At 62.2% G+C, this 19,807-nt stretch overlaps 1 protein-coding gene across 1 annotated transcript in view; it reads left to right on the plus strand.

Moving 5' to 3' along the window:
* The window catches only part of NLRC5 (NLR family CARD domain containing 5), a 59,325-nt gene that overhangs the window by 15,721 nt on the left and 23,797 nt on the right, over positions 1-19,807 (plus strand). The window contains exons 8-21 of the mRNA XM_068170132.1: positions 71-154; positions 1,599-1,688; positions 2,693-2,743; positions 4,096-4,161; positions 5,617-5,700; positions 8,330-8,413; positions 9,543-9,632; positions 11,206-11,271; positions 12,332-12,409; positions 12,962-13,045; positions 13,980-14,063; positions 15,340-15,429; positions 15,555-15,602; positions 17,007-17,078. Of these exons, the coding sequence (XP_068026233.1) occupies positions 71-154; positions 1,599-1,688; positions 2,693-2,743; positions 4,096-4,161; positions 5,617-5,700; positions 8,330-8,413; positions 9,543-9,632; positions 11,206-11,271; positions 12,332-12,409; positions 12,962-13,045; positions 13,980-14,063; positions 15,340-15,429; positions 15,555-15,602; positions 17,007-17,078 (1,071 nt within the window). The remainder of the gene's footprint in view (positions 1-70; positions 155-1,598; positions 1,689-2,692; positions 2,744-4,095; positions 4,162-5,616; positions 5,701-8,329; positions 8,414-9,542; positions 9,633-11,205; positions 11,272-12,331; positions 12,410-12,961; positions 13,046-13,979; positions 14,064-15,339; positions 15,430-15,554; positions 15,603-17,006; positions 17,079-19,807) is intronic.

Consider the following 19,807-nt stretch of genomic DNA (forward strand, 5'->3'; position numbering starts at 1 on the left):
GTGAGCCCCAGCCCAGCCCCTGGGGCCGTGGGGGGCCCTGGCTGCTGGTGCTCACTGCCTCTGTGTGCAGCCTGCAGGACAACCGGATCCGGGAGCCCGAGGCGGAGCAGCTGGTGGCCTCCTGCTGCAGGATGGAGAAGCTGCAGAGAGTGGAGTGAGGAGTCCCAAGAGAGGCTTCAAGCTGTTAGAAGTGGGAGGGACTCTGAGGCCAAGCCAAGAGGCAGAGAGAGCTGAAATCCTCAGCAGGGACAGAGCCTATCAAAGATGGGGTTGGGGTGGAAGGGACCTCCAAGATCATCCAGTGCCAACCCCCTGCCCTGGGCAGGGACAGAGTTCATCAAAGCCTGGCTTCATCAGATGGGGTTGGGGTGGAAGGGACCTCCAAGATCATTCCCTTCCCAGCCCCCTGCCATGGGCAGGGACAGAGTTCATCAAAGCTTGACTTTATCAGAAGGGTTTAGGATGGAAGGGACCTCCAAGATCCAAACCCTGAGTCCCTGCACAGCTCCAGCTGCCCCCAAGCCTCACCAGCCCCACAGGCACTGCTGGCAGAGCTGCAGAGGCAGATCCTGCTCAGCCCAAACAGGAGCCTGCAACACCCCCAGGGCTCTGCTGGCCTCAGGCCTGAAAGCATCACTGAGCAAAACCAGCTGGGAAGCCTTCATGGAATGGCTTGGAAGGGACCTTAAAGGTCACCCAGCTCCAGCCCCCTGCCATGGGCATGGACCCTCCCCCCAGCCCAGGCTGCTCAAGGCCTCATCCAGCCTGGTCCTCAGCACCTCCAGGCAGGGGGCAGCCACAGCCTCCCTGGGCAGCCTGTGCCAGGCTCTCCCCAGCCTCCCTGCCAACCATTCCTTCCTCCTCTCCACTCTCCCTCTGCCCTCTCCCAGCTCCAAGCCATTCTCCCTGCTCCTGCCACTCCCAGCCCTTGCCCAGAGTCCCTCCCCAGCTCTCCTGGAGCCCCCCTTGACCCTGAATGCCAAAGAGCTGCTTTGGCTGGGTCCTGGGTGACAGGAGCTGTGCTGGTGGCTGGGGGTGACCCCTGGGTGTCAGGAGCTGTGCTGGGGGCTGGGGGTGACCCCTGGGTGTCAGGAGCTGTGCTGGGGGCTCTAGGTGACCCCTGGGTGTCAGGAGCTGTGCTGGGGGCTCTAGGTGACCCCTGGGTGTCAGGAGCTGTGCTGGTGGCTGGGGGTGACCCCTGGGTGTCAGGAGCTGTGCTGGGGGCTGGGGGTGACCCCTGGGTGTCAGGAGCTGTGCTGGGGGCTCTAGGTGACCCCTGGGTGTCAGGAGCTGTGCTGGGGGCTCTAGGTGACCCCTGGGTGCAGGAGCTGTGCTGGGGGTGACCCCTGGGTGTCAGGAGCTGTGCTGGGGGCTGGGGGTGACCCCTGGGTGTCAGGAGCTGTGCTGGGGGCTCTAGGTGACCCCTGGGTGTCAGGAGCTGTGCTGGGGGCTGGGGGTGACCCCTGGGTGTCAGGAGCTGTGCTGGGGGCTGGGGGTGACCCCTGGGTGTCAGGAGCTGTGCTGGGGTCTAGGGGTGACCCCTGGGTGTCAGGAGCTGTGCTGGGGGCTCCAGCCTGTGTCCTCTTTCTTGTTGACAGCCTGAGCAACAATGACCTCTCCTTGAGAGCTGTTCTCCTCCTGGCCAAGAGAGTCCTCTCCTGCCCCAGAGCTGCTGAGCTGTGTGTCAGGTACCAGTGCTTGGGAGCTGCTCCTGAAGCCAGCTGCTGCCTCCTGGGCTGCTGCCTGGGGCTGGGCTCTGGCTGCCAGCTGCCATGCAGTGGCTCTCAGTCAGCTCAGTGTCCTGGGGAGCTGGAGCTTCATTCAGGCTGTCCCAGAATGGCTCAGGGGGGACCTCAAAGCTCTTCCAGTGCCAACCCCCTGCCATGGGCAGGGAGCCTTCCCCCCAGCCCAGGCTGCTCAGGACACCTTCCAGCATCTCCATGACCTCAAACTGAGGAGCCCAGAGCTGGACACAGGACTCAAGGGGTGGCCTGAGCAGTGCTGAGCACAGGGCAGGATGAGCTCCCTGCTCCTGCTGGCCACACTGCTCCTGCTGCAGGCCAGGATGCCCTTGGCCTTCTTGGCCCCCTGGGCACACTGCTGGCTCCTGTTCAGCTGCTCTCCACCACTCCCCCCAGGTCCCTCTCTGCCTGGCTGCTCTCAGCCACTCTGCCCCCAGCCTGTAGCTCTGCCTGGGGTTGCTGTGGCCAAAATGCAGCCCCTGGCACTTGGATGTGCTCAGTCTCCTGCCCTTGGGTTTGTTGTTGCCTGGTGTTGCAGGCAGCTTCTGGGTTGTCATTCCTTTCTTTGGGGGTTTTATTGTTGCAGGCAGCTTTTTTTTCCCTCCCCCTGCCCCTTTTTCCCTTGCTGGCTTGGAGTTTCTGCTCAACCTCTTCCCCCAACACATCTGCTGCCCTCAGAGGATGAACAAGCCCAGCCCAGCCTCCTCAGCCCTGTTTCTGTCCTGCCTGTACCAGCAGCTCCCAGTAAAAAATGGGTTGGAGCTGCTGGGAGCTGCTTTGCCCCACACCTCCTGCCCCATAGATCCACAAAGCCCCAGTTGGTGCTGTGCAGGTGTCAAGGAGCTCTTTAGCACCCAGGCACCATCCAGGTCCTTGCTGAGCATCCTTACTGCAGCAAGAACTTCCTCCCCCCTCCCCATGCCCTAACCCTGCCCTGGCTCTCTTTGCAGGGAGGACTCTGTCATCATCTCCTTTTCTGGCCTCTCTGGGACAGCTCCAAGGTGAGAACCTGCTCTGGGGGCTCTGCTCTGCTCAGGGTGGTGCCAAGCTGCAGCTTTGGTGTCCCTGCAGCCACAGGCTGGAGTGTCTCTGCCCTTGTGCCTTGGCAGAGCTGCATCCAGCTGGGCAAAGCAGCTTGGGCTGAGCACCAGCAGCTTGCTCTGGAAGGGCCTTAGTGGCTGTGGGAGCTTGAAGTGCTGCTGAGAGCCAGATGAACATGATCATGGAGTTGCTTGGGGTGGAAAAGCTCTCTGAGGTCAGCCAGTCCAACCATCAGCCCAACCCCCCCTGACCACCCAACCCTGGCCCCAAGTGCCATGGCCACAGGGCTCTGCAACCCCTCCAGCCATGGGGACTCCACCACCTCCCTGGGCAGCCTCTGCCAGGCCCTGACCACTCTGACACCAAAGGAATTGTTCCTGCTCTCCAACCTCAGCCTCCCCTGGCACAGCTCCAGCCCAGTTCCTCTCCTTCCATCCCCTGAGCCTGGGCAGCAGAGCCCAGCCCCAACCTCCCTGCAGCCTCCTCTGAGGGAGCTGCAGAGAGCAAGGAGGTCTCCCTCAGCCTCCTCTGCTCCACACCAAACCCCCCCAGGGCCCTCAGCTGCTCCTCCCCAGCCCTCTTCTCCACACCCTTCCCCACCTTGCTTGCCCTTCCCTGGCCCTGCTGCAGCTCCTCAGGCTCCTGCTGGCAGTCAGGAGCCCAGAACCGAGCCCAGGGCTCAAGCTGAGGCCTGCCCAGTGCCCACTCCAGGGGCACCATCCCTGCCCTGCTCCTGCTGCCCACCCCAGTGCTGCTCCAGGCCAGGCTGCTGGAGGCCTTCCTGCCCCCCTGGGCACCCCCTGGGCTCCTCTCCAGCTGCTGCCCCCCAGCACCCCCAGGGCTTTCTCTGCTGGGCACTTTGCAGCCTCTCTGCCCCCAGCCTGGAGCCTTCCCTGGGGTGGTTGTGAGCCAAGGGCAGGACCCAGCCCTTGGCTTTGTTCCACCTCAGAAGTGAAGGTGAAGACTTCTCCTTCCCTGGCTGCCTTCTGTCTTTCCTGCTGGTGACAGAGCCTCCAGGACCACCTCTTGTTCCCTGCCAGGCAGAGCTCCCTTTGCCCTTCAGGGACCTCTCAGCTTTATTCCTGGGTGTGAAGTGGCTGAGCCTGGCCCCAGGGCAGTTGGACACTGCCCCTCTTCAGCTGCCTGAGCAGTGCCCTTGGCCAGAGGTCTTCTGGCTCTGTAACCTTGCAGGGGGTGGCTGGGCAGAGCCTTGTGGCTCCTCCCAGAGGGCCTGCAGGAGATGCTCAGCAGCTCCCAGCTCCTCACCTTTGGTGGCTGCAAATTCCAGGCCAAACATTGTGCTTGCTTGCAGGTCTTCTGCTGGGAGGTGGGAAGAGAATGAAGAACCCTTCACCTCAGCTAGATTTGTGAAGCTGTGGTAAGAGAAGGCCTTGGAACTCATGGGTTCATGGCATGGAATGGGTTGGGATGGGACAGGGTGGGATAGGATGGGTTGAGTTGGGTTGGGTAGGGATGGGTTGGGATGGGATGGGGTAGGATGGGATAGGCTGGTTGGGATGGGAAAGGATGGGATAGGCTGGTTGGGATGGGTTGAGATGGGTTGGGTAGGGATGGGTTGGGATGGGAAAGGATGGGATAGGCTAGTTGGGATGGGTTGAGTTGGGTTGGGTAGGGATGGGTTGGGTTGGGATAGGATAGGATGGGATAGGCTGGTTGGGATGGGTAGGGATGGGTTGGGTTGGGATGGGATAGGATGGGATAGGCTGGTTGGGATGGGTTGAGATGGGTTGGGATGGGATAGGGTGGTTGGGATGGGTTGGGTTGGGTAGGGATGGGTTGGGTTGGGATGGGATAGGATGGGATAGGCTGGTTGGGATGGGTTGAGTTGGGTTGGGTAGGGATGGGTTGGGTTGGGTTGAGTTGAGTTAGGTAGGGATGGGATGGGGTAGGATGGGATAAGCTGGTTGGGATGGGAAAGGATGGGATAGACTGGTTGGGATGGGTTGAGTTGGGTTGGGTAGGGATGGGTTGGGATGGGAAAGGATGGGATAGGCTAGTTGGGATGGGTTGAGTTGGGTTGGGTAGGGATGGGTTGGGTTGGGATAGGATAGGATGGGATAGGCTGGTTGGGATGGGTAAGGATGGGTTGGGTTGGGATGGGATAGGATGGGATAGGCTGGTTGGGATGGGTTGAGATGGGTTGGGATGGGATAGGGTGGTTGGGATGGGTTGGGTTGGGTAGGGATGGGTTGGGTTGGGATGGGATAGGATGGGATAGGCTGGTTGGGATGGGTTGAGTTGGGTTGGGTAGGGATGGGTTGGGATGGGAAAGGATGGGATAGGGTGGTTGGGATGGGTTGAGTTGGGTAGGGATGGGTTGGGTTGGGATGGGATAGGCTGGGATAGGCTGGTTGAGATGGGTTGAGTTGGGTTGGGATAAGATGGGATGGGTTGGGTAGGGATGGGTTGGGATGGGATAGGATGGGATAGGCTGGTTGGGATGAGTTGAGATGGGTTGGGATGGGATAGGGTGGTTGGGATGGGTTGGGTTGGGTAGGGATGGGTTGGGTTGGGATGGGATAGGATGGGATGGGTTGGGTAGGGATGGGTTGGGATGGGATAGGATGGGATGGGTTGGGTAGGGATGGGTTGGGATGGGATAGGATGGGATAGGCTGGTTGGGATGGGTTGAGATGAGTTGGGATGGGATAGGATGGGATAGGCTGGTTGGGATGGGTTGAGATGAGTTGGGAAGGGATAGGATGGTTGGACAGTGTTGGGTGGGGTAGGGTTGGGTAGGGAGAGGCTGGTTGAGATGGGTAGGGATGGGATAGGATGCCCTCCCTGCTCATTAACCCTTTCCTGTCCCCAGCCTGCAGTGCTGCAGCCTGTCCCCCTGCCACGCCAAGGAGCTGGTCACCATCCTGCAGAGCTGTCCCTGCCTCTCTGAAGTGGAGTAAGCCCTTCCCCCTTCCCCCTTCCCCCTTCCCCCTTCCCCCTTCCCCCTTCCCCCTTCCCCCTTCCCCCTTCCCCCTTCCCCCTTCCCCCTTCCCCCTTCCCCCTTCCCCCTTCCCCCTTCCCCCTTCCCCCTTCCCCCTTCCCCCTTCCCCCTTCCCCCTTCCCCCTTCCCCCTTCCCCCTTCCCCCTTCCCCCTCCCTCCCTTCCCCCTGAGTGGCTGCAGGCAGGGCCCAGGGTGGGTGTTAGATGTCGAGGGCCTGACCCCAGCCCCCTGCCTGGTGCCGGCTGCTGGCTTCCTGGGGCAGGACTTTTGGGGGAGGCTCAGCAGGTGGAGGCTGAGCAGCCTCCAGGCTCCTGTGGCAGCTGCAGCCTCTGTGAGCAGAGGTGGCAGTGGCAGAGCAGCCCCTGCCAAGGCTGCAGGGCTTGGGGCAGTGTGGCTGGAGAGCTGTCTGCCTGAAAGGGTCCTGGGGGTTCCAATGGCTGCTGCACACAGTGCCTGAGCCACAGAGTCATTAGGGTTGGAAAGGACCCCAAGGCTCAGCCAGCTCCAAGCCCCTGCCATGGGCAGGAACACCTCACATCACAGCAGGTTGCTCACAGCCACCTCCAGCCTGGCTGCAAACACCTCCAGGCATCAGCAGGAGGCTTCCACCACCTCCCTGGGCAGCCTGGGCCAGGCTCTCACCACCCTCCTGCCCAACAACTTCTTCCTCACAGCCAATCTCCAGCTCCCCACTTCTCCTTTGGCTCCATCCCCCCCAGGCCTGTCCCTCCCTCACCCCCTCCAAAGTCCCTCCCCAGCTTTCCTGCAGCCCCCTGCAGCTCCTGGAAGGCCACCAGAAGCTCTCCCTGGAGCCTTCTCCTCTGCAGCCTGCACAACCCCAACTCTCTCAGGCTGTGCTCAGGGCAGAGCAGCTCCTACCACTCCCTACCACCCTCCAAAGTCCCTCCCCAGCTCCTTCCTAACATCCAGGATCTTCCAGGGAAGCTGCAGCTGGAGCACAGAGGGCAAACCTGGGCTCCAGGCTGGGGCAGGGGGGCCATGGGGTCCCTGGCACTCTGGGCACCTCTTGTGCTGTCCCCCCCCACAGCTCAGCCCAGGGCTCTGGGGGTTTCAGATGCAAGCCACAGGCTGAGAGCACAGCCCAGAGCCCAGCTCTGAGCACAGGAGACACAGAGCAGCAGGCTGGCAGAGGACACCAAGGGCTGTGGAGGGTTGGTCTGCAGCAGGGCAGGGAGGCTCTGCAGAGGGCCTGGGACAGCTTGGAGCCATGGGGCAGTGTGCAAGGGATGAGCTCCACCAGGGCCAAGGGCCAGGGCCTGCCCCTGGGGCACAACCACCCCAAGCAGTGCTGCAGGCCTGGGGCAGTGTGGCTGGCAAGCTGCTGGCAGGATGGGACCTGGGGGCTCTCATGGCCAAGCAGCTGAACAGGAGGCAGCAGTGTGCCCAGGGGGCCCAGAGAGCCAAAGGCCTCCTGGCTGGGCTCAGCAATGCTGTGTCCAGGGGAGCAGGGAGGGGATTGTCCCCTGGGGCTCAGCTCTGGGCACCTCAGTGCCAGAGAGCTGTGGAGGTGCTGGAGCCAGGGCAGAGCAGGGCAAGGAAGCTGGGAAGGGCCTGGGGAAGAAATCTGCTGGAGAGAGCCTGAAGGAGCTGGGGCTGGGCAGGGAGAGACAGAGGAGGCTGAGGGGAGACCTCACTGCTGTCTGCAGCCCCCTGAGAGGAGGCTGTGGAGAGGCTGCTGCTGGGCTCTGCTCAGAGGGAATTGGTGCCAGGACAGAGGGAATGGCCTCAAGCTGCAGCAGGGCAGGGTTAGAGTGGGCAGGAGGAAGAGTTGTTCCCAGCAGGAGTGGTCAGGGACTGGAAAGTGCTGCCCAGGGAGGTGGTGGAGTCCCCAGCCCTGGCTGTGTTTCAGGGTGGTTTGGCTGTGGTGCTTGGGGCTGTGGTTTGGGGCTGAGCCTTGCAGAGCAGGGCTCTGGGTTGGCCTTGGGTGCTCCTGAGGCTCTGCTCCAGCCTGAGTGCTTCTGTGAAACTGGAACCAATCTGGAGCTGCCCAGGGGCCCCTCCAGGCCGGTGCAGGGACACAGATTCCTTTAGTGCTGTCCCTTTCTCCCCCACCTTTTGTCTTCTAAAGCCTTCCAGCCCTGCTGGGAGGAGTGAGAGGAGGGAAGCAGGAGATCCACCCTGCAATGAGCATCACCTCAGCTGCCACCTGGGGCTGGCTGTGGAGCTCTGCTTAGCCTGGGAGGGTGCAGGGTGCAGCTCCACCTCAGAGCCCAGGCTCCTCCTGCCTCTCTGACCTGGAGCTGGGGTCAGGAGCTCTTTGCCAGGCAGTGCTCTCTCCCTCCCTCCCTCCCAGAGGGACACTGAACACAGCCTCCTTTCATTTCTGGGTTTGTGCTCCCAGCTGAGCTCCTCTGCAGTCAGCTGGGGCTGGGGCTGAAGCATGAATGGTGTTTTCCCCAGGGATTAAACTCTCTTGCCTGAAGCTTCTCCATGCAGGCATCAGCAGGGAGCATTGCTGTAGGGCAGCAGAACAGCCCAGGCCACAGAGGGAGGGAGGCAGCTTTAGAGGGCTTTGCTCTTTCTCCTGCTCAATCCCATCCCCACTGACTGGGAAATGCCTCAGTTTGTCAGGGAACAGGCTGGGAGACGAAGGCTGCAGCTGCCTGCTGGAAAACCTCCCTGGGATCTCCATTTCAAAGCAGCTGAAGTAAGTGTGGACCTCTGGAAACCCAAACTGCACTTTGGAAACCCAAACCACTTGCCTTGAGCCTGTCAAGGACTCCAGAGCTGCCCAGCCAGGCTCCAGGAGGCAAAGGTCTCAAACAGACCACTTCAGAAGCATCTCTGAGCCCTCTGAAGCTCTGCTCCAGGGCTAAAGGTCTCAGAAGCATCTCTGAGCCCTCTGAAGCACTCCAGCAGCATCTCTGAGCCCTCTGAAGCACTGCTCCAGGGCTAAAGGTCTCAGAAGCATCTCTGAGCCCTCTGAAGCTCTGCTCCAGGGCTAAAGGTCTCACCCAGAGCACTGCAGCATCATCTCTGGGCCCTCTGAAGCACTGCTCCGGGGCTAAAGGTCTCACCCAGAGCACTGCAGCAGCATCTCTGAGCCCTCTGAAGCACTGCTCCAGTGGCACAGGTCTCACCTGGAGCACTGCAGCAGCATCTCTGAGCCCTCTGAAGCACTGCTCCAGAACCAAAGGTCTCACCTGGAGCACTGCAGAAGCATCTCTGAGTCCTCTGAAGCTCTGCTGCAGAGGCAAAGGTCTCACCCGGAGCACTGCAGCAGCATCTCTGAGCCCTCTGAAGCACTGCTCCAGGGCTAAAGGTCTCAGAAGCATCTCTGAGCCCTCTGAAGCACTGCTCCAGAGCCAAAGGTCTCAGAAGTATCTCTGAGCCCCCTGAAGCACTGCTGCAGAGGCAAAGGTCTCACCTGGAGCACTGCAGCAGCATCTCTGAGCCCCCTGAAGCACTGCTGCAGAGGCAAAGGTCTCAGCAGCATCTCTGAGCCCTCTGAAGCACTGCTGCAGAGGCAAAGGTCTCACCTGAGCACTGCAGCAGCATCTCTGAGCCCTCTGATGTCTCACACTGTCTCACACTCTGGGCCTGGCCAGGCTGAAGTTGGTCACTTGCTCAGAACCTGCTGCAGATGCTTCTGCAGTCCTGCCCTGGCCTTCCAGGAAGGCCCTCCCTCAGGGGCAGCGCTGCCCTGGGTTTGCCACCCTGCCACCTCCGCGGTGCCAGGGGCTCAGGCCTGCAGCGCTTCCCCTGGCACAGCCCTGGGGGACTTTCAGTGCCCAGGCAGAAGGCTTTTGTGGGTTTTCTTCCCTCCTCTCCTTTAGTCTGAGTCAAAACCACCTCTCTGTCCGTGGCATCTGCAGCCTGGTGAAGGCCCTGAGCAGCTGCCAGAAGCTGAGGGAGCTCCGGGTCAGGTAGGTCAGGCTGGGATCAGTCCTAGAGCCATGGAGCTGTTAGGGTTGGGAGGGACCTGAGGGCTCCTCCAGCTCCATGCCTCAGGTCCCTGGAGGCTGAGGGTTGGGTTCAAGGGACTTCTGGTTGAGTCACCTCAAGGGGGGAGTGAGCAACCCCCCCAGGGGTGACTGCTAGCACTGACCCTCGGAAATGGAATCCCAGGGCCATGGAAAGGGCTTGGAAGGAGCTCCAAAGGTCATCTGCTCCAAGCCCCCTGCAGTGAGCACTCAGACTGCACAGCTGGACCCCACCAGCATCAACCCAAAGCCAGTGGAGGCGCTGCATGTGCTGCCCGGCCCCTACAGTGCTCAGTGCTGCCCCCGTGTGGTTACCTGTCAGCACTGCAGCGCTTTAAGGAGGGGTACTGCCTCCTCATTGCTCAGTGCTGCCCCCCTGTGGTTACCTGTCAGCACTGCAGCTCTCTAGGGACGTGTGCTGCCCCCTCACTGCTCAGTGCTGCCCCCCTGTGGTTAACTGTCAGCACTGCAGCTCTCTAGGGACGTGTGCTGCCCCCTCACTGCTCAGTGCTGCCCCCTGTGGTTAACTGTCAGCACTGCAGCGCTCTAGGGACGTGTGCTGCCCCCTCACTGCTCAGTGCTGCCCCCGTGTGGTTACCTGTCAGCACTGCAGCGCTCTAGGGACGTATGCTGCCCCCTCACTGCTCAGTGCTGCCCCCCTGTGGCTACCTGTCAGCACTGCAGCTCTCTAGGGAAGTATGCTGCCCCCTCACTGCTCAGTGCTGCCCCCCTGTGGCTACCTGTCAGCTCTGCAGCTCTCTAGGGACATTCTGCCCCCTCATTGCTCATTGCTGCCCAACTGTGGTTACCTGTAAGAACTGCAGCTCGCTAGGGACATGTGCTGCCCCCTCGCTGCTCAGTGCTGCCCCCCTGTGGTTACCTGTCAGTTCTGCAGCTCTCTAGGGACGTGTGCTGCCCCCTCACTGCTCAGTGCTGCCCCCTCACTGCTCCATGCTGCCCCCGTGTGGTTACCTGGCAGCACTGCAGCTCTAGGGAAGTGTGCTGCCCCCTCACTGCTCAGTGCTGCCCCATTGTGGTTACCTGTCAGCACTGCAGCTCTCTAGGGACATTCTGCCCCCTCATTGCTCATTGCTGCCCCCCTGTGGTTACCTGTAAGAACTGCAGCTCGCTAGGGACGTGTGCTGCCCCCTCGCTGCTCAGTGCTGCCCCCCTGTGGTTACCTGTCAGCACTGCAGCTCTCTAGGGACGTATGCTGCCCCTCACTGCTCAGTGCTGCCCCCCTGTGGTTACCTGTCAGCACTGCAGTTCTCTAGGGAAGTGTGCTGCCCCCTCACTGCTCAGTGCTGCCCCCCTGTGGTTACCTGGCAGCACTGCAGCTCTCTAGGGACGTGTGCTGCCCCCTCACTGCTCAGTGCTGCCCCCATGTGGTTATCTATTTCTTTGCTTGCTGTGGGACTGTTTCAGCTGATTGCTGCCCCAAAGTCCTTTGCAGGCCCAACTGAAGTGTTTCTAGACCCCAGATGTGTCCCTGGTTGATTCCTTCTCTTCCCCCCAGCCTTCACCATGAGACTGCAGTGCTGATGTTTGCAGGAGACAGAGACTTTGCTTCCCCTCCTTTGAGGTCAGTGGCTGGGCACAGGGGAGGTGGCAGCAGCTCACAGCTTCCCAGCTGGCACTGGGCTCAGAGGCAGCCTCCAAGGGCCTCCTGCCCACCCCCCCTGCAGGCAGCAGGGACAGCTCCAGCTGCAGCAGGCTGCCCAGGGACACAGCCAGGCTGAGCTGGAAGGGCTGCAGGGATGGAGCCTCCACCACCTCCCTGGGCAGCCTGGGCCAGGCTCTCCCCAGCCTCCCTCTGCACAACTTCCTCCTCAGCTCCAACCTAACTCTGCCCTGCTCCAGCTCCAAACCATTGCCCCTGGGCCTAGCCCCACAGCCCCTTCTGAGCAGTCCCTCCCCAGCCTGCCTGCAGCTGCCCTGCAGCTCTGCAGCTGCAGCTCTGAGCTCTGCCTGCAGCCTTCTCTCCTGCAGGCTGCACAGCCCCAGCTCTCCCAGCCTGGCCCCAGGGCAGAGGTTCTGCAGCCCCCTGAGCATCTCTGTGGCCTCCTCTGGAGCCTCTGCAGCAGCTCCAGGTCTCTCTTGTGCTGTGGGGGCCCACAGCTGGCCCCAGCCCTGCAGGTGAGGCCAGCCCAGAGCAGAGCAGAGGGGCAGGATCCCCTTTCTCCATTGCTGGCCCTGCTGCTGTGGGTGCAGCCCAGGCTCTTGCTGGCACCCAGGCTACCACTTCACCTCAGCACAGCTCCTGCCACCCCTCCACTCTCAGTCTAAGTCCAGAACTTTCTCCTGGTGTCCTGAGCCCCTTGGGGAGCTGTCTGCTGGAGAAGGCAGGGACCCCTCCCCCCAGCCCAGGCTGCTCAAGGCCTCCTCCAGCCTGGCCTGGAACTGCTCCAGGCAGGGGGCAGCCTCCCTGGGCAAGCTGGGGGTGCTGTGTTGAGGCCAAAGCTGAGTAATGCCTCAAACTGTGCCTTAGAGGAGAAATCTGCCTCTGCCCTTCTCCCCAGCTGCCTGAGTGCTCAAGCCTTTGGTTCCTCCCCCAGAGCAGAGCTTGCTGGTGCCAAGGCTTGGGCTAGAGCTGGGACCTGCCAGACTGCTCAAGCTTAAAGTGGTTTGTGCTCACTTCCCAGGGAGGAGCCTCTGACCTCTGCTGGTGACCAACAGCCTGGAGAGGAAACCCAGACCCCTCCTGCTCCAAAAAAGCTCAGGTACCCAGGGAGACCTTCCCTGTGCTCCATGCATGTGCCAGGAAGGCTCTGGAGGGGCTGGGAGGTGTCCAGAGCAGGGCCAGGAGGCTGAGCAGAGGGCTGGAGCTGCTCTGCTCTGAGCACAGCCTGAGAGAGTTGGGGTTGTGCAGGCTGCAGAGGAGAAGGCTCCAGGGAGACCTTCTGGTGGCCTTCCAGGAGCTGCAGGAAAGCTGGGGAGGGACTTTGGAGGGGGTGAGGGAGGGATAGGACTGGGGGGGCTGGAGCAAAAGGAGAAGTGGGGAGCTGGAGATTGGCTGTGAGGAAGAAGTTGTTGGGCAGGAGGGTGGTGAGAGCCTGGCCCAGGCTGCCCAGGGAGGTGGTGGAAGCCTCCTGCTGATGCCTGGAGGTGTTTGCAGCCAGGCTGGAGGTGGCTGTGAGCAACCTGCTGTGGGGTGAGGTGTCCCTGTCCATGGCAGGGGCTTGGAGCTGGCTGAGCCTTGGGGTCCCTGCCAGCTCTGGGGGTCTGTGACTGAAGGCTGCTCTCTCTCTCTCTCTCTCTCTCTCTCCCCCCAGGCTGACAGATGGCTGTGTCCAAGGCAGGCAGCTGGAGGAGCTGTGTGCAGCCCTGCAGCAGTGCAGCAGCCTCTCTGAGCTGGAGTGAGTCCTCCTTAGCTCTTCTGCTCCTGCTCTGCAGCTCTCTGGGGTGATGGGAGAGCTGAACTGGGTTGTGTGCAGGGTGGGGGAGAGAAGAAGCCTGAGGAAGGACATGGCTGGAGCTGGGCCTTGGCCAAGGAGACCTTGGTCTGGTGCTCTCTGAGGGCAAAGACTGCAGGACATAAAGGCACAGAGGAGCTGACAGACAGCCTTGGGCTGGGAGGGAGCCTCCAAGGGCCTCCTGTCCAAGCCCCTGCAGGCAGCAGGGACAGCTCCAGCTGCAGCAGGCTGCCCAGGGACACAGCAGAGCCACACAACCAGAGACTGACTTGGGCTGGAGAAGCCCTTCCACACCCCTGAGCCCAACCACCCTCCAGCCCTGCCAAGGCTGTGCCAAACCAAGGCCCTCAGCACCACAGCTCTGCAGCTTCTCAACACCTCCAGGGCTGGCAATTCAACCACAGCCTCACAGCTGGCACTGGGCTGGCAGGGAGCCTCCAAGGGTCTCCTGTCCACCCCCCCTGCAGGCAGCAGGGACAGCTCCAGCTGCAGCAGGCTGCCCAGGGACACAGCCAGGCTGAGCTGGAAGGGCTGCAGGGATGGAGCCTCCAGCACCTCCCTGGGCAGCCTGGGCCAGGCTCTCCCCAGCCTCCCTCTGCACAACTTCCTCCTCAGCTCCAACCTAACTCTGCCCTGCTCCAGCTCCAAACCATTGCCCCTGGGCCTAGCCCCACAGCCCCTTCTGAGCAGTCCCTCCCCAGCCTGCCTGCAGCTGCCCTGCAGCTCTGCAGCTGCAGCTCTGAGCTCTGCCTGCAGCCTTCTCTGGGCTGCACAGCCTGGGCTGGGTTCCTGTGCCCATGCCCTGCATTCAGAGCTGCTGGTACCTCTTGGTTTGGTTCTCCTGTGCCCAGGAGTTGTCTCTCTCTCTAACCCCCAGCCTGTCAAATAACCACCTGGCAGACCAGGGCCTGCTGCAGCTGCTCCAGCTCCTGCCACACCTGAGGATGCTGAGGTCTCTCAGGTGAGTTTCTCCTGCTCCTGCCTCCTCCTGGGTGGGCTTTTGGGGGAGGGTTGGTTGTGGAAGCACAGCCCCAGTTTGGAAGGGTTTTGCAGAGAAGCACAGAAAGGTTTGGGGTGGAAAAGCTCTCTGAGGTCATCCAGCACCAACCCAACCCCAACCTGGCCCCCAGCCCCTGGCCCCCAGTGCCATGGCCACAGGGCTCTGCAGCACCTCCAGCCATGGGGACTCCACCACCTCCCTGGGCAGCCTCTGCCAGGCCCTGACCACTCTGCCACCAAAGGAATTGTTCCTCCTCTCCAACCTCAGCCTCCCCTGGCACAACTCCAGGCCAGTTCCTCTCCTTCCATCCCCTGAGCCTGGGCAGCAGAGCCCAGCCCCAACCTCCCTGCAGCCTCCTCTCAGGGAGCTGCAGAGAGCAAGGAGGTCTCCCTCAGCCTCCTCTGCTCCACACCAAACCCCCCCAGGGTGCTCCAGGGGGGTGACTGCAGCCCCTGCCTGGGTGGGTGAAGCAGAGGAGTGTCTGTGTCTGCTGAGGGCACATCCCCTCTGCTCTCTGGGCTGCCCCTCCTGGAGCCCACTGCAGCTTGGTTGGCATCAGTGCCTGAGAGCCTCTGCACTCTGCCCCCCTGCAGCTGGGTTGCTGCAGCAGGCTGCTGAAGCTTTCCCCTCCTGGCTCCTGGTCAGGAGGGAGAATCACAGAATCCTGCAGTGGGTTGGGGAGGAAGGGAGCTCAGAGCTCAGCCAGCTCCAGCCCCTGCCATGCCCAGCGACCCCTCCCCCCAGCCCAGGCTGCCCAAGGCCTCATCCAGCCTGGTCCTCAGCACCTCCAGCCAGGGGGCAGCCACAGCCTCCCTGGGCAGCCTGTGCCAGGCTCTCCCCAGCCTCCCTGCCAACCATTCCTTCCTCCTCTCCACTCTCCCTCTGCCCTCTCCCAGCTCCAAGCCATTCTCCCTGCTCCTGCCACTCCCAGCCCTTGCCCACAGTCCCTCCCCAGCTCTGCTGGAGCCCCCTCAGGCTGCTCTGAGCTCTGCCTGCAGCCTTCCCTCCTGCAGGCTGATGCTGGAGGCCTCTTGCAAGCCAAAGCACTCTGTGGCTGTGTGCTTCTCTGGGCTGTGCAAGTGAGGGGCAGGGTTCCCCCCCCCTGGAGTGAGCTGTGTCTGCAGAGCCGGGCTGGGCAGCAGGGGGGCCAGGGGGAAGGCCTCTCCTAGTGCTGCCCAGGGCTTGCTGGGCTGGGCTGGCAGCTGCCAGCAGCTGATTTCCTCTCCTCCTCCTGCAGGCTGCATGGGAACCAGCTCTCCCTCACCTCTGTGTTCCTCCTGGCTCAGTCCTTACCTGCCTTGGAAGGCATCAAAGCAGTGAAGCTCAGGTCTGGCCAGGAGGGCTCCTCCTGCTTCTTGGCTCTTCCCCCCCCTCAGGCTGTGGCTGCTGAGGAGCCCTCCAGGGGCTTGGCTCCTGCAGCCCCCTCCTCATGCTGTTGGCTTCTGGTTGCAGCTTGGGGCAGAGGCAGGTGGTGGAGCTCTCCTTCTGGGGGCAGTCCAGGTAACCTCACCCCCCTGCTCCCTCCCTCCAAGCCTTTCAGCCTCCTCCTCAGGAAGCCTCAGAGGCTGCTCTGGGAGCCCCTGGGGGTCACAGACTCACACAAGGGGGTGGCTTGGGAGGGACCTCAAAGCTCATCCACTGCCCACCCCCCTGGGCTCCAGGCTCCAGCCAGGACTCCAGCTGGGGCCTCACTGGGGCAGGGGAGAGGGGCAGGAGAGCCTCCCCTGCCCTGCTGCCCACTAGAAGCAAGGAGCAATGAGTGAGGGAGAGCCAGAGGTCAGGCTGTGGCAGGCAGGGTCTGCTGGCATGGATCTGGGCCCAGCTGCAGGCTCTGCTCCCTGGGCAGCCATCCCCCAGGCAGCATTTCCCTCCTGGGGCACAGAGAGAGCTTCTGCAGGCAGCTCCAGCAGGGCAGCCCTGAGTGCTGCAGTGCCACTGCAGCCTGGCAGTGAGACTGCCCTGAGAGCTTTGCCATCCTGAGGGCACAGCAGCAGCTTGCTCCAGGAGGGGCTGGGCTGCTCCTGGGCTCACAGAGTGGCTGAGGTTGGAAAGGGAGCTCAGAGCTCAGCCAGCTCCAGCCCCCTGCCCTGCCCAGGGACCCCTTCCCCCAGCCCAGGCTGCTCAAGGCCTCATCCAGCCTGGTCCTCAGCACCTCCAGCCAGGGGGCAGCCACAGCCTCCCTGGGCAGCCTCTGCCAGGCTCTCCCCAGCCTCCCTGCCAACCATTCCTTCCTCCTCTCCACTCTCCCTCTGCCCTCTCCCAGCTCCAAGCCATTCTCCCTGCTCCTGCCACTCCCAGCCCTTGCCCAGAGTCCCTCCCCAGCTCTCCTGGAGCCCTTCAGCTCCTGCAAGGTTGCTCTGAGCTCTGCCTGCAGCCTTCTCTCCTGCAGGCTGCACAGCCCCAACCCTCCCAGCCTGGCCCCACAGGGGAGGCTCTGCAGCCTCTGATGATCTTCATGGCCTTAGCTGTCCCTGGGGCTCCTTAGCTGTCCCTGGGGCTCCTCAGCTGTCCCTGAGCCTCCATAGCTGTCCCTGGGGCTCCTTAGCTGTCCCTGGGGCTCCTCAGCTGTCCCTGAGCCTCCTTAGCTGTCCCTGGGGCTCCTTAGCTGTCCCTGAGCCTCCTGAGCTGCTTCTTGGCTGGTTGAGAGACCTTGGCTTGGGGCTGTGGAGCAGCTGGCAGCCTGCAGCTGCTGAGCAGGGGCCTGCAGCCCTCTGCATCCAGGGCCAGGGCAGAGCAAGGGTCCCAAGTGCTGAGTGGCTGCAGGAGTCCTCCCCAGAGCTTCTGGGGGCCAGCAGAGTGCTGCTGGCAGGCTGCAGCCTGGGGGCACTGCCCTCACCTCAGCTGCGGTGTGGGGAGCCAGGGCAAGCCCAGCACAGCTCCTGCCTTCAACTCCTCCTTCCCCAGGCTCAGCAGCAGCAGAGGCAGCAGCAGTGGCCTGGAGCAACCCAAGCAGGATGCCAGAGGGAAGAGCTTTTGGTATGGCAGCCCCAGCTTCACTCAGCCTCCACTCCAGCAGAGGCCTGGGGGCTGTGGCTGCAGCCTGGATCACTCCCAGCCCCCCAGATGCAGAAGCTCTTGGCTGGTGCCCTCTGGCAGAGCCTTGAAGGGGTTGGAAGTTGGCATCAGCTGCAGGAGCTCTTGGCTGGTGCCCTCTGGCAGAGCCTTGAAGGGGTTGGGTCAGCTGGCATCAGCTGCAGGAGCTCTTGGCTGGTGCCCTCTGGCAGAGCCTTGAAGGGGTTGGAGGTTGGCATCAGCTGCAGGAGCTCTTGGCTGGTGCCAGCTGGCAGAGCCTTGAAGGGGTTGGGTCAGCTGGCATCAGCTGCAGGAGCTCTTGGCTGGTGCCAGCTGGTAGAGCCTTGAAGGGGTTGGAGGTTGGCATCAGCTGCAGGAGCTCTTGGCTGGTGCCCTCTGGCAGAGCCTTGAAGGGGTTGGAGGTTGGCATCAGCTGCAGGAGCTCTTGGCTGGTGCCCTCTGGCAGAGCCTTGAAGGGGTTGGAGGTTGGCATCAGCTGCAGGAGCTCTTGGCTGGTGCCAGCTGGCAGAGCCTTGAAGGGGTTGGAGGTTGGCATCAGCTGCAGGAGCTCTTGGCTGGTGCCCTCTGGCAGAGCCTTGAAGGGGTTGGAGGTTGGCATCAGCTGCAGGAGCTCTTGGCTGGTGCCCTCTGGCAGAGCCTTGAAGGGGTTGGAGGTTGGCATCAGCTGCAGGAGCTCTTGGCTGGTGCCAGCTGGCAGAGCCTTGAAGGGGTTGGAGGTTGGCATCAGCTGCAGGAGCTCTTGGCTGGTGCCCTCTGGCAGAGCCTTGAAGGGGTTGGAGGTTGGCATCAGCTGCAGGAGCTCTTGGCTGGTGCCCTCTGGCAGAGCCTTGAAGGGGTTGGAGGTTGGCATCAGCTGCAGGAGCTCTTGGCTGGTGCCCTCTGGCAGAGCCTTGAAGGGGTTGGAAGTTGGCATCAGCTGCAGGAGCTCTTGGCTGGTGCCCTCTGGCAGAGCCTTGATGGGGCTGGAAGTTGGCATCAGCTGCAGGAGCTCTTGGCTGGTGCCAGCTGGCAGAGCCTTGAAGGGGTTGGATCAGTTGGCATCAGCTGCAGGAGCTCTTGGCTGGTGCCACCTGGCAGAGCCTTGAAGGGGTTGGATCAGTTGGCATCAGCTGCAGGAGCTCTTGGCTGGTGCCAGCTGGCAGAGCCTTGAAGGGGTTGGAAGTTGGCATCAGCTGCAGGAGCTCTTGGCTGGTGCCCTCTGGCAGAGCCTTGAAGGGGTTGGAAGTTGGCATCAGCTGCAGGAGCTCTTGGCTGGTGCCAGCTGGCAGAGCCTTGAAGGGGTTGGGTCAGCTGGCATCAGCTGCAGGAGCTCTTGGCTGGTGCCCTCTGGCAGAGCCTTGAAGGGGTTGGAAGTTGGCATCAGCTGCAGGAGCTCTTGGCTGGTGCCCTCTGGCAGAGCCTTGAAGGGGTTGGAAGTTGGCATCAGCTGCAGGAGCTCTTGGCTGGTGCCCTCTGGCAGAGCCTTGAAGGGGTTGGAAGTTGGCATCAGCTGCAGGAGCTCTTGGCTGGTGCCCTCTGGCAGAGCCTTGAAGGGGTTGGGTCAGCTGGCATCAGCTGCAGGAGCTCTTGGCTGGTGCCACCTAGCAGAGCCTTGAAGGGGTTGGAAGTTGGCATCAGCTGCAGGAGCTCTTGGCTGGTGCCAGCTGGCAGAGCCTTGAAGGGGTTGGAAGTTGGCATCAGCTGCAGGAGCTCTTGGCTGGTGCCACCTGGCAGAGCCTTGAAGGGGTTGGAAGTTGGCATCAGCTGCAGGAGCTCTTGGCTGGTGCCAGCTGGCAGAGCCTTGAAGGGGTTGGAAGTTGGCATCAGCTGCAGGAGCTCTTGGCTGGTGCCCTCTGGCAGAGCCTTGAAGGGGTTGGAAGTTGGCATCAGCTGCAGGAGCTCTTGGCTGGTGCCAGCTGGCAGAGCCTTGAAGGGGTTGGGTCAGCTGGCATCAGCTGCAGGAGCTCTTGGCTGGTGCCCTCTGGCAGAGCCTTGAAGGGGTTGGAAGTTGGCATCAGCTGCAGGAGCTCTTGGCTGGTGCCCTCTGGCAGAGCCTTGAAGGGGTTGGAAGTTGGCATCAGCTGCAGGAGCTCTTGGCTGGTGCCCTCTGGCAGAGCCTTGAAGGGGTTGGAAGTTGGCATCAGCTGCAGGAGCTCTTGGCTGGTGCCCTCTGGCAGAGCCTTGAAGGGGTTGGGTCAGCTGGCATCAGCTGCAGGAGCTCTTGGCTGGTGCCACCTAGCAGAGCCTTGAAGGGGTTGGAAGTTGGCATCAGCTGCAGGAGCTCTTGGCTGGTGCCAGCTGGCAGAGCCTTGAAGGGGTTGGAAGTTGGCATCAGCTGCAGGAGCTCTTGGCTGGTGCCACCTGGCAGAGCCTTGAAGGGGTTGGAAGTTGGCATCAGCTGCAGGAGCTCTTGGCTGGTGCCCTCTGGCAGAGCCTTGAAGGGGTTGGAAGTTGGCATCAGCTGCAGGAGCTCTTGGCTGGTGCCCTCTGGCAGAGCCTTGAAGGGGTTGGAGGTTGGCATCAGCTGCAGGAGCTCTTGGCTGGTGCCCTCTGGCAGAGCCTTGAAGGGGTTGGAAGTTGGCATCAGCTGCAGGAGCTCTTGGCTGGTGCCCTCTGGCAGAGCCTTGAAGGGGTTGGAGGTTGGCATCAGCTGCAGGAGCTCTTGGCTGGTGCCCTCTGGCAGAGCCTTGAAG

This window comes from Melanerpes formicivorus, unplaced genomic scaffold (assembly GCF_026170545.1).
Source record: "Melanerpes formicivorus ecotype bairdi unplaced genomic scaffold, bMelFor1.0.p_v2 SCAF_287, whole genome shotgun sequence".
Classification (NCBI taxonomy): Eukaryota; Metazoa; Chordata; class Aves; order Piciformes; family Picidae; genus Melanerpes; species Melanerpes formicivorus.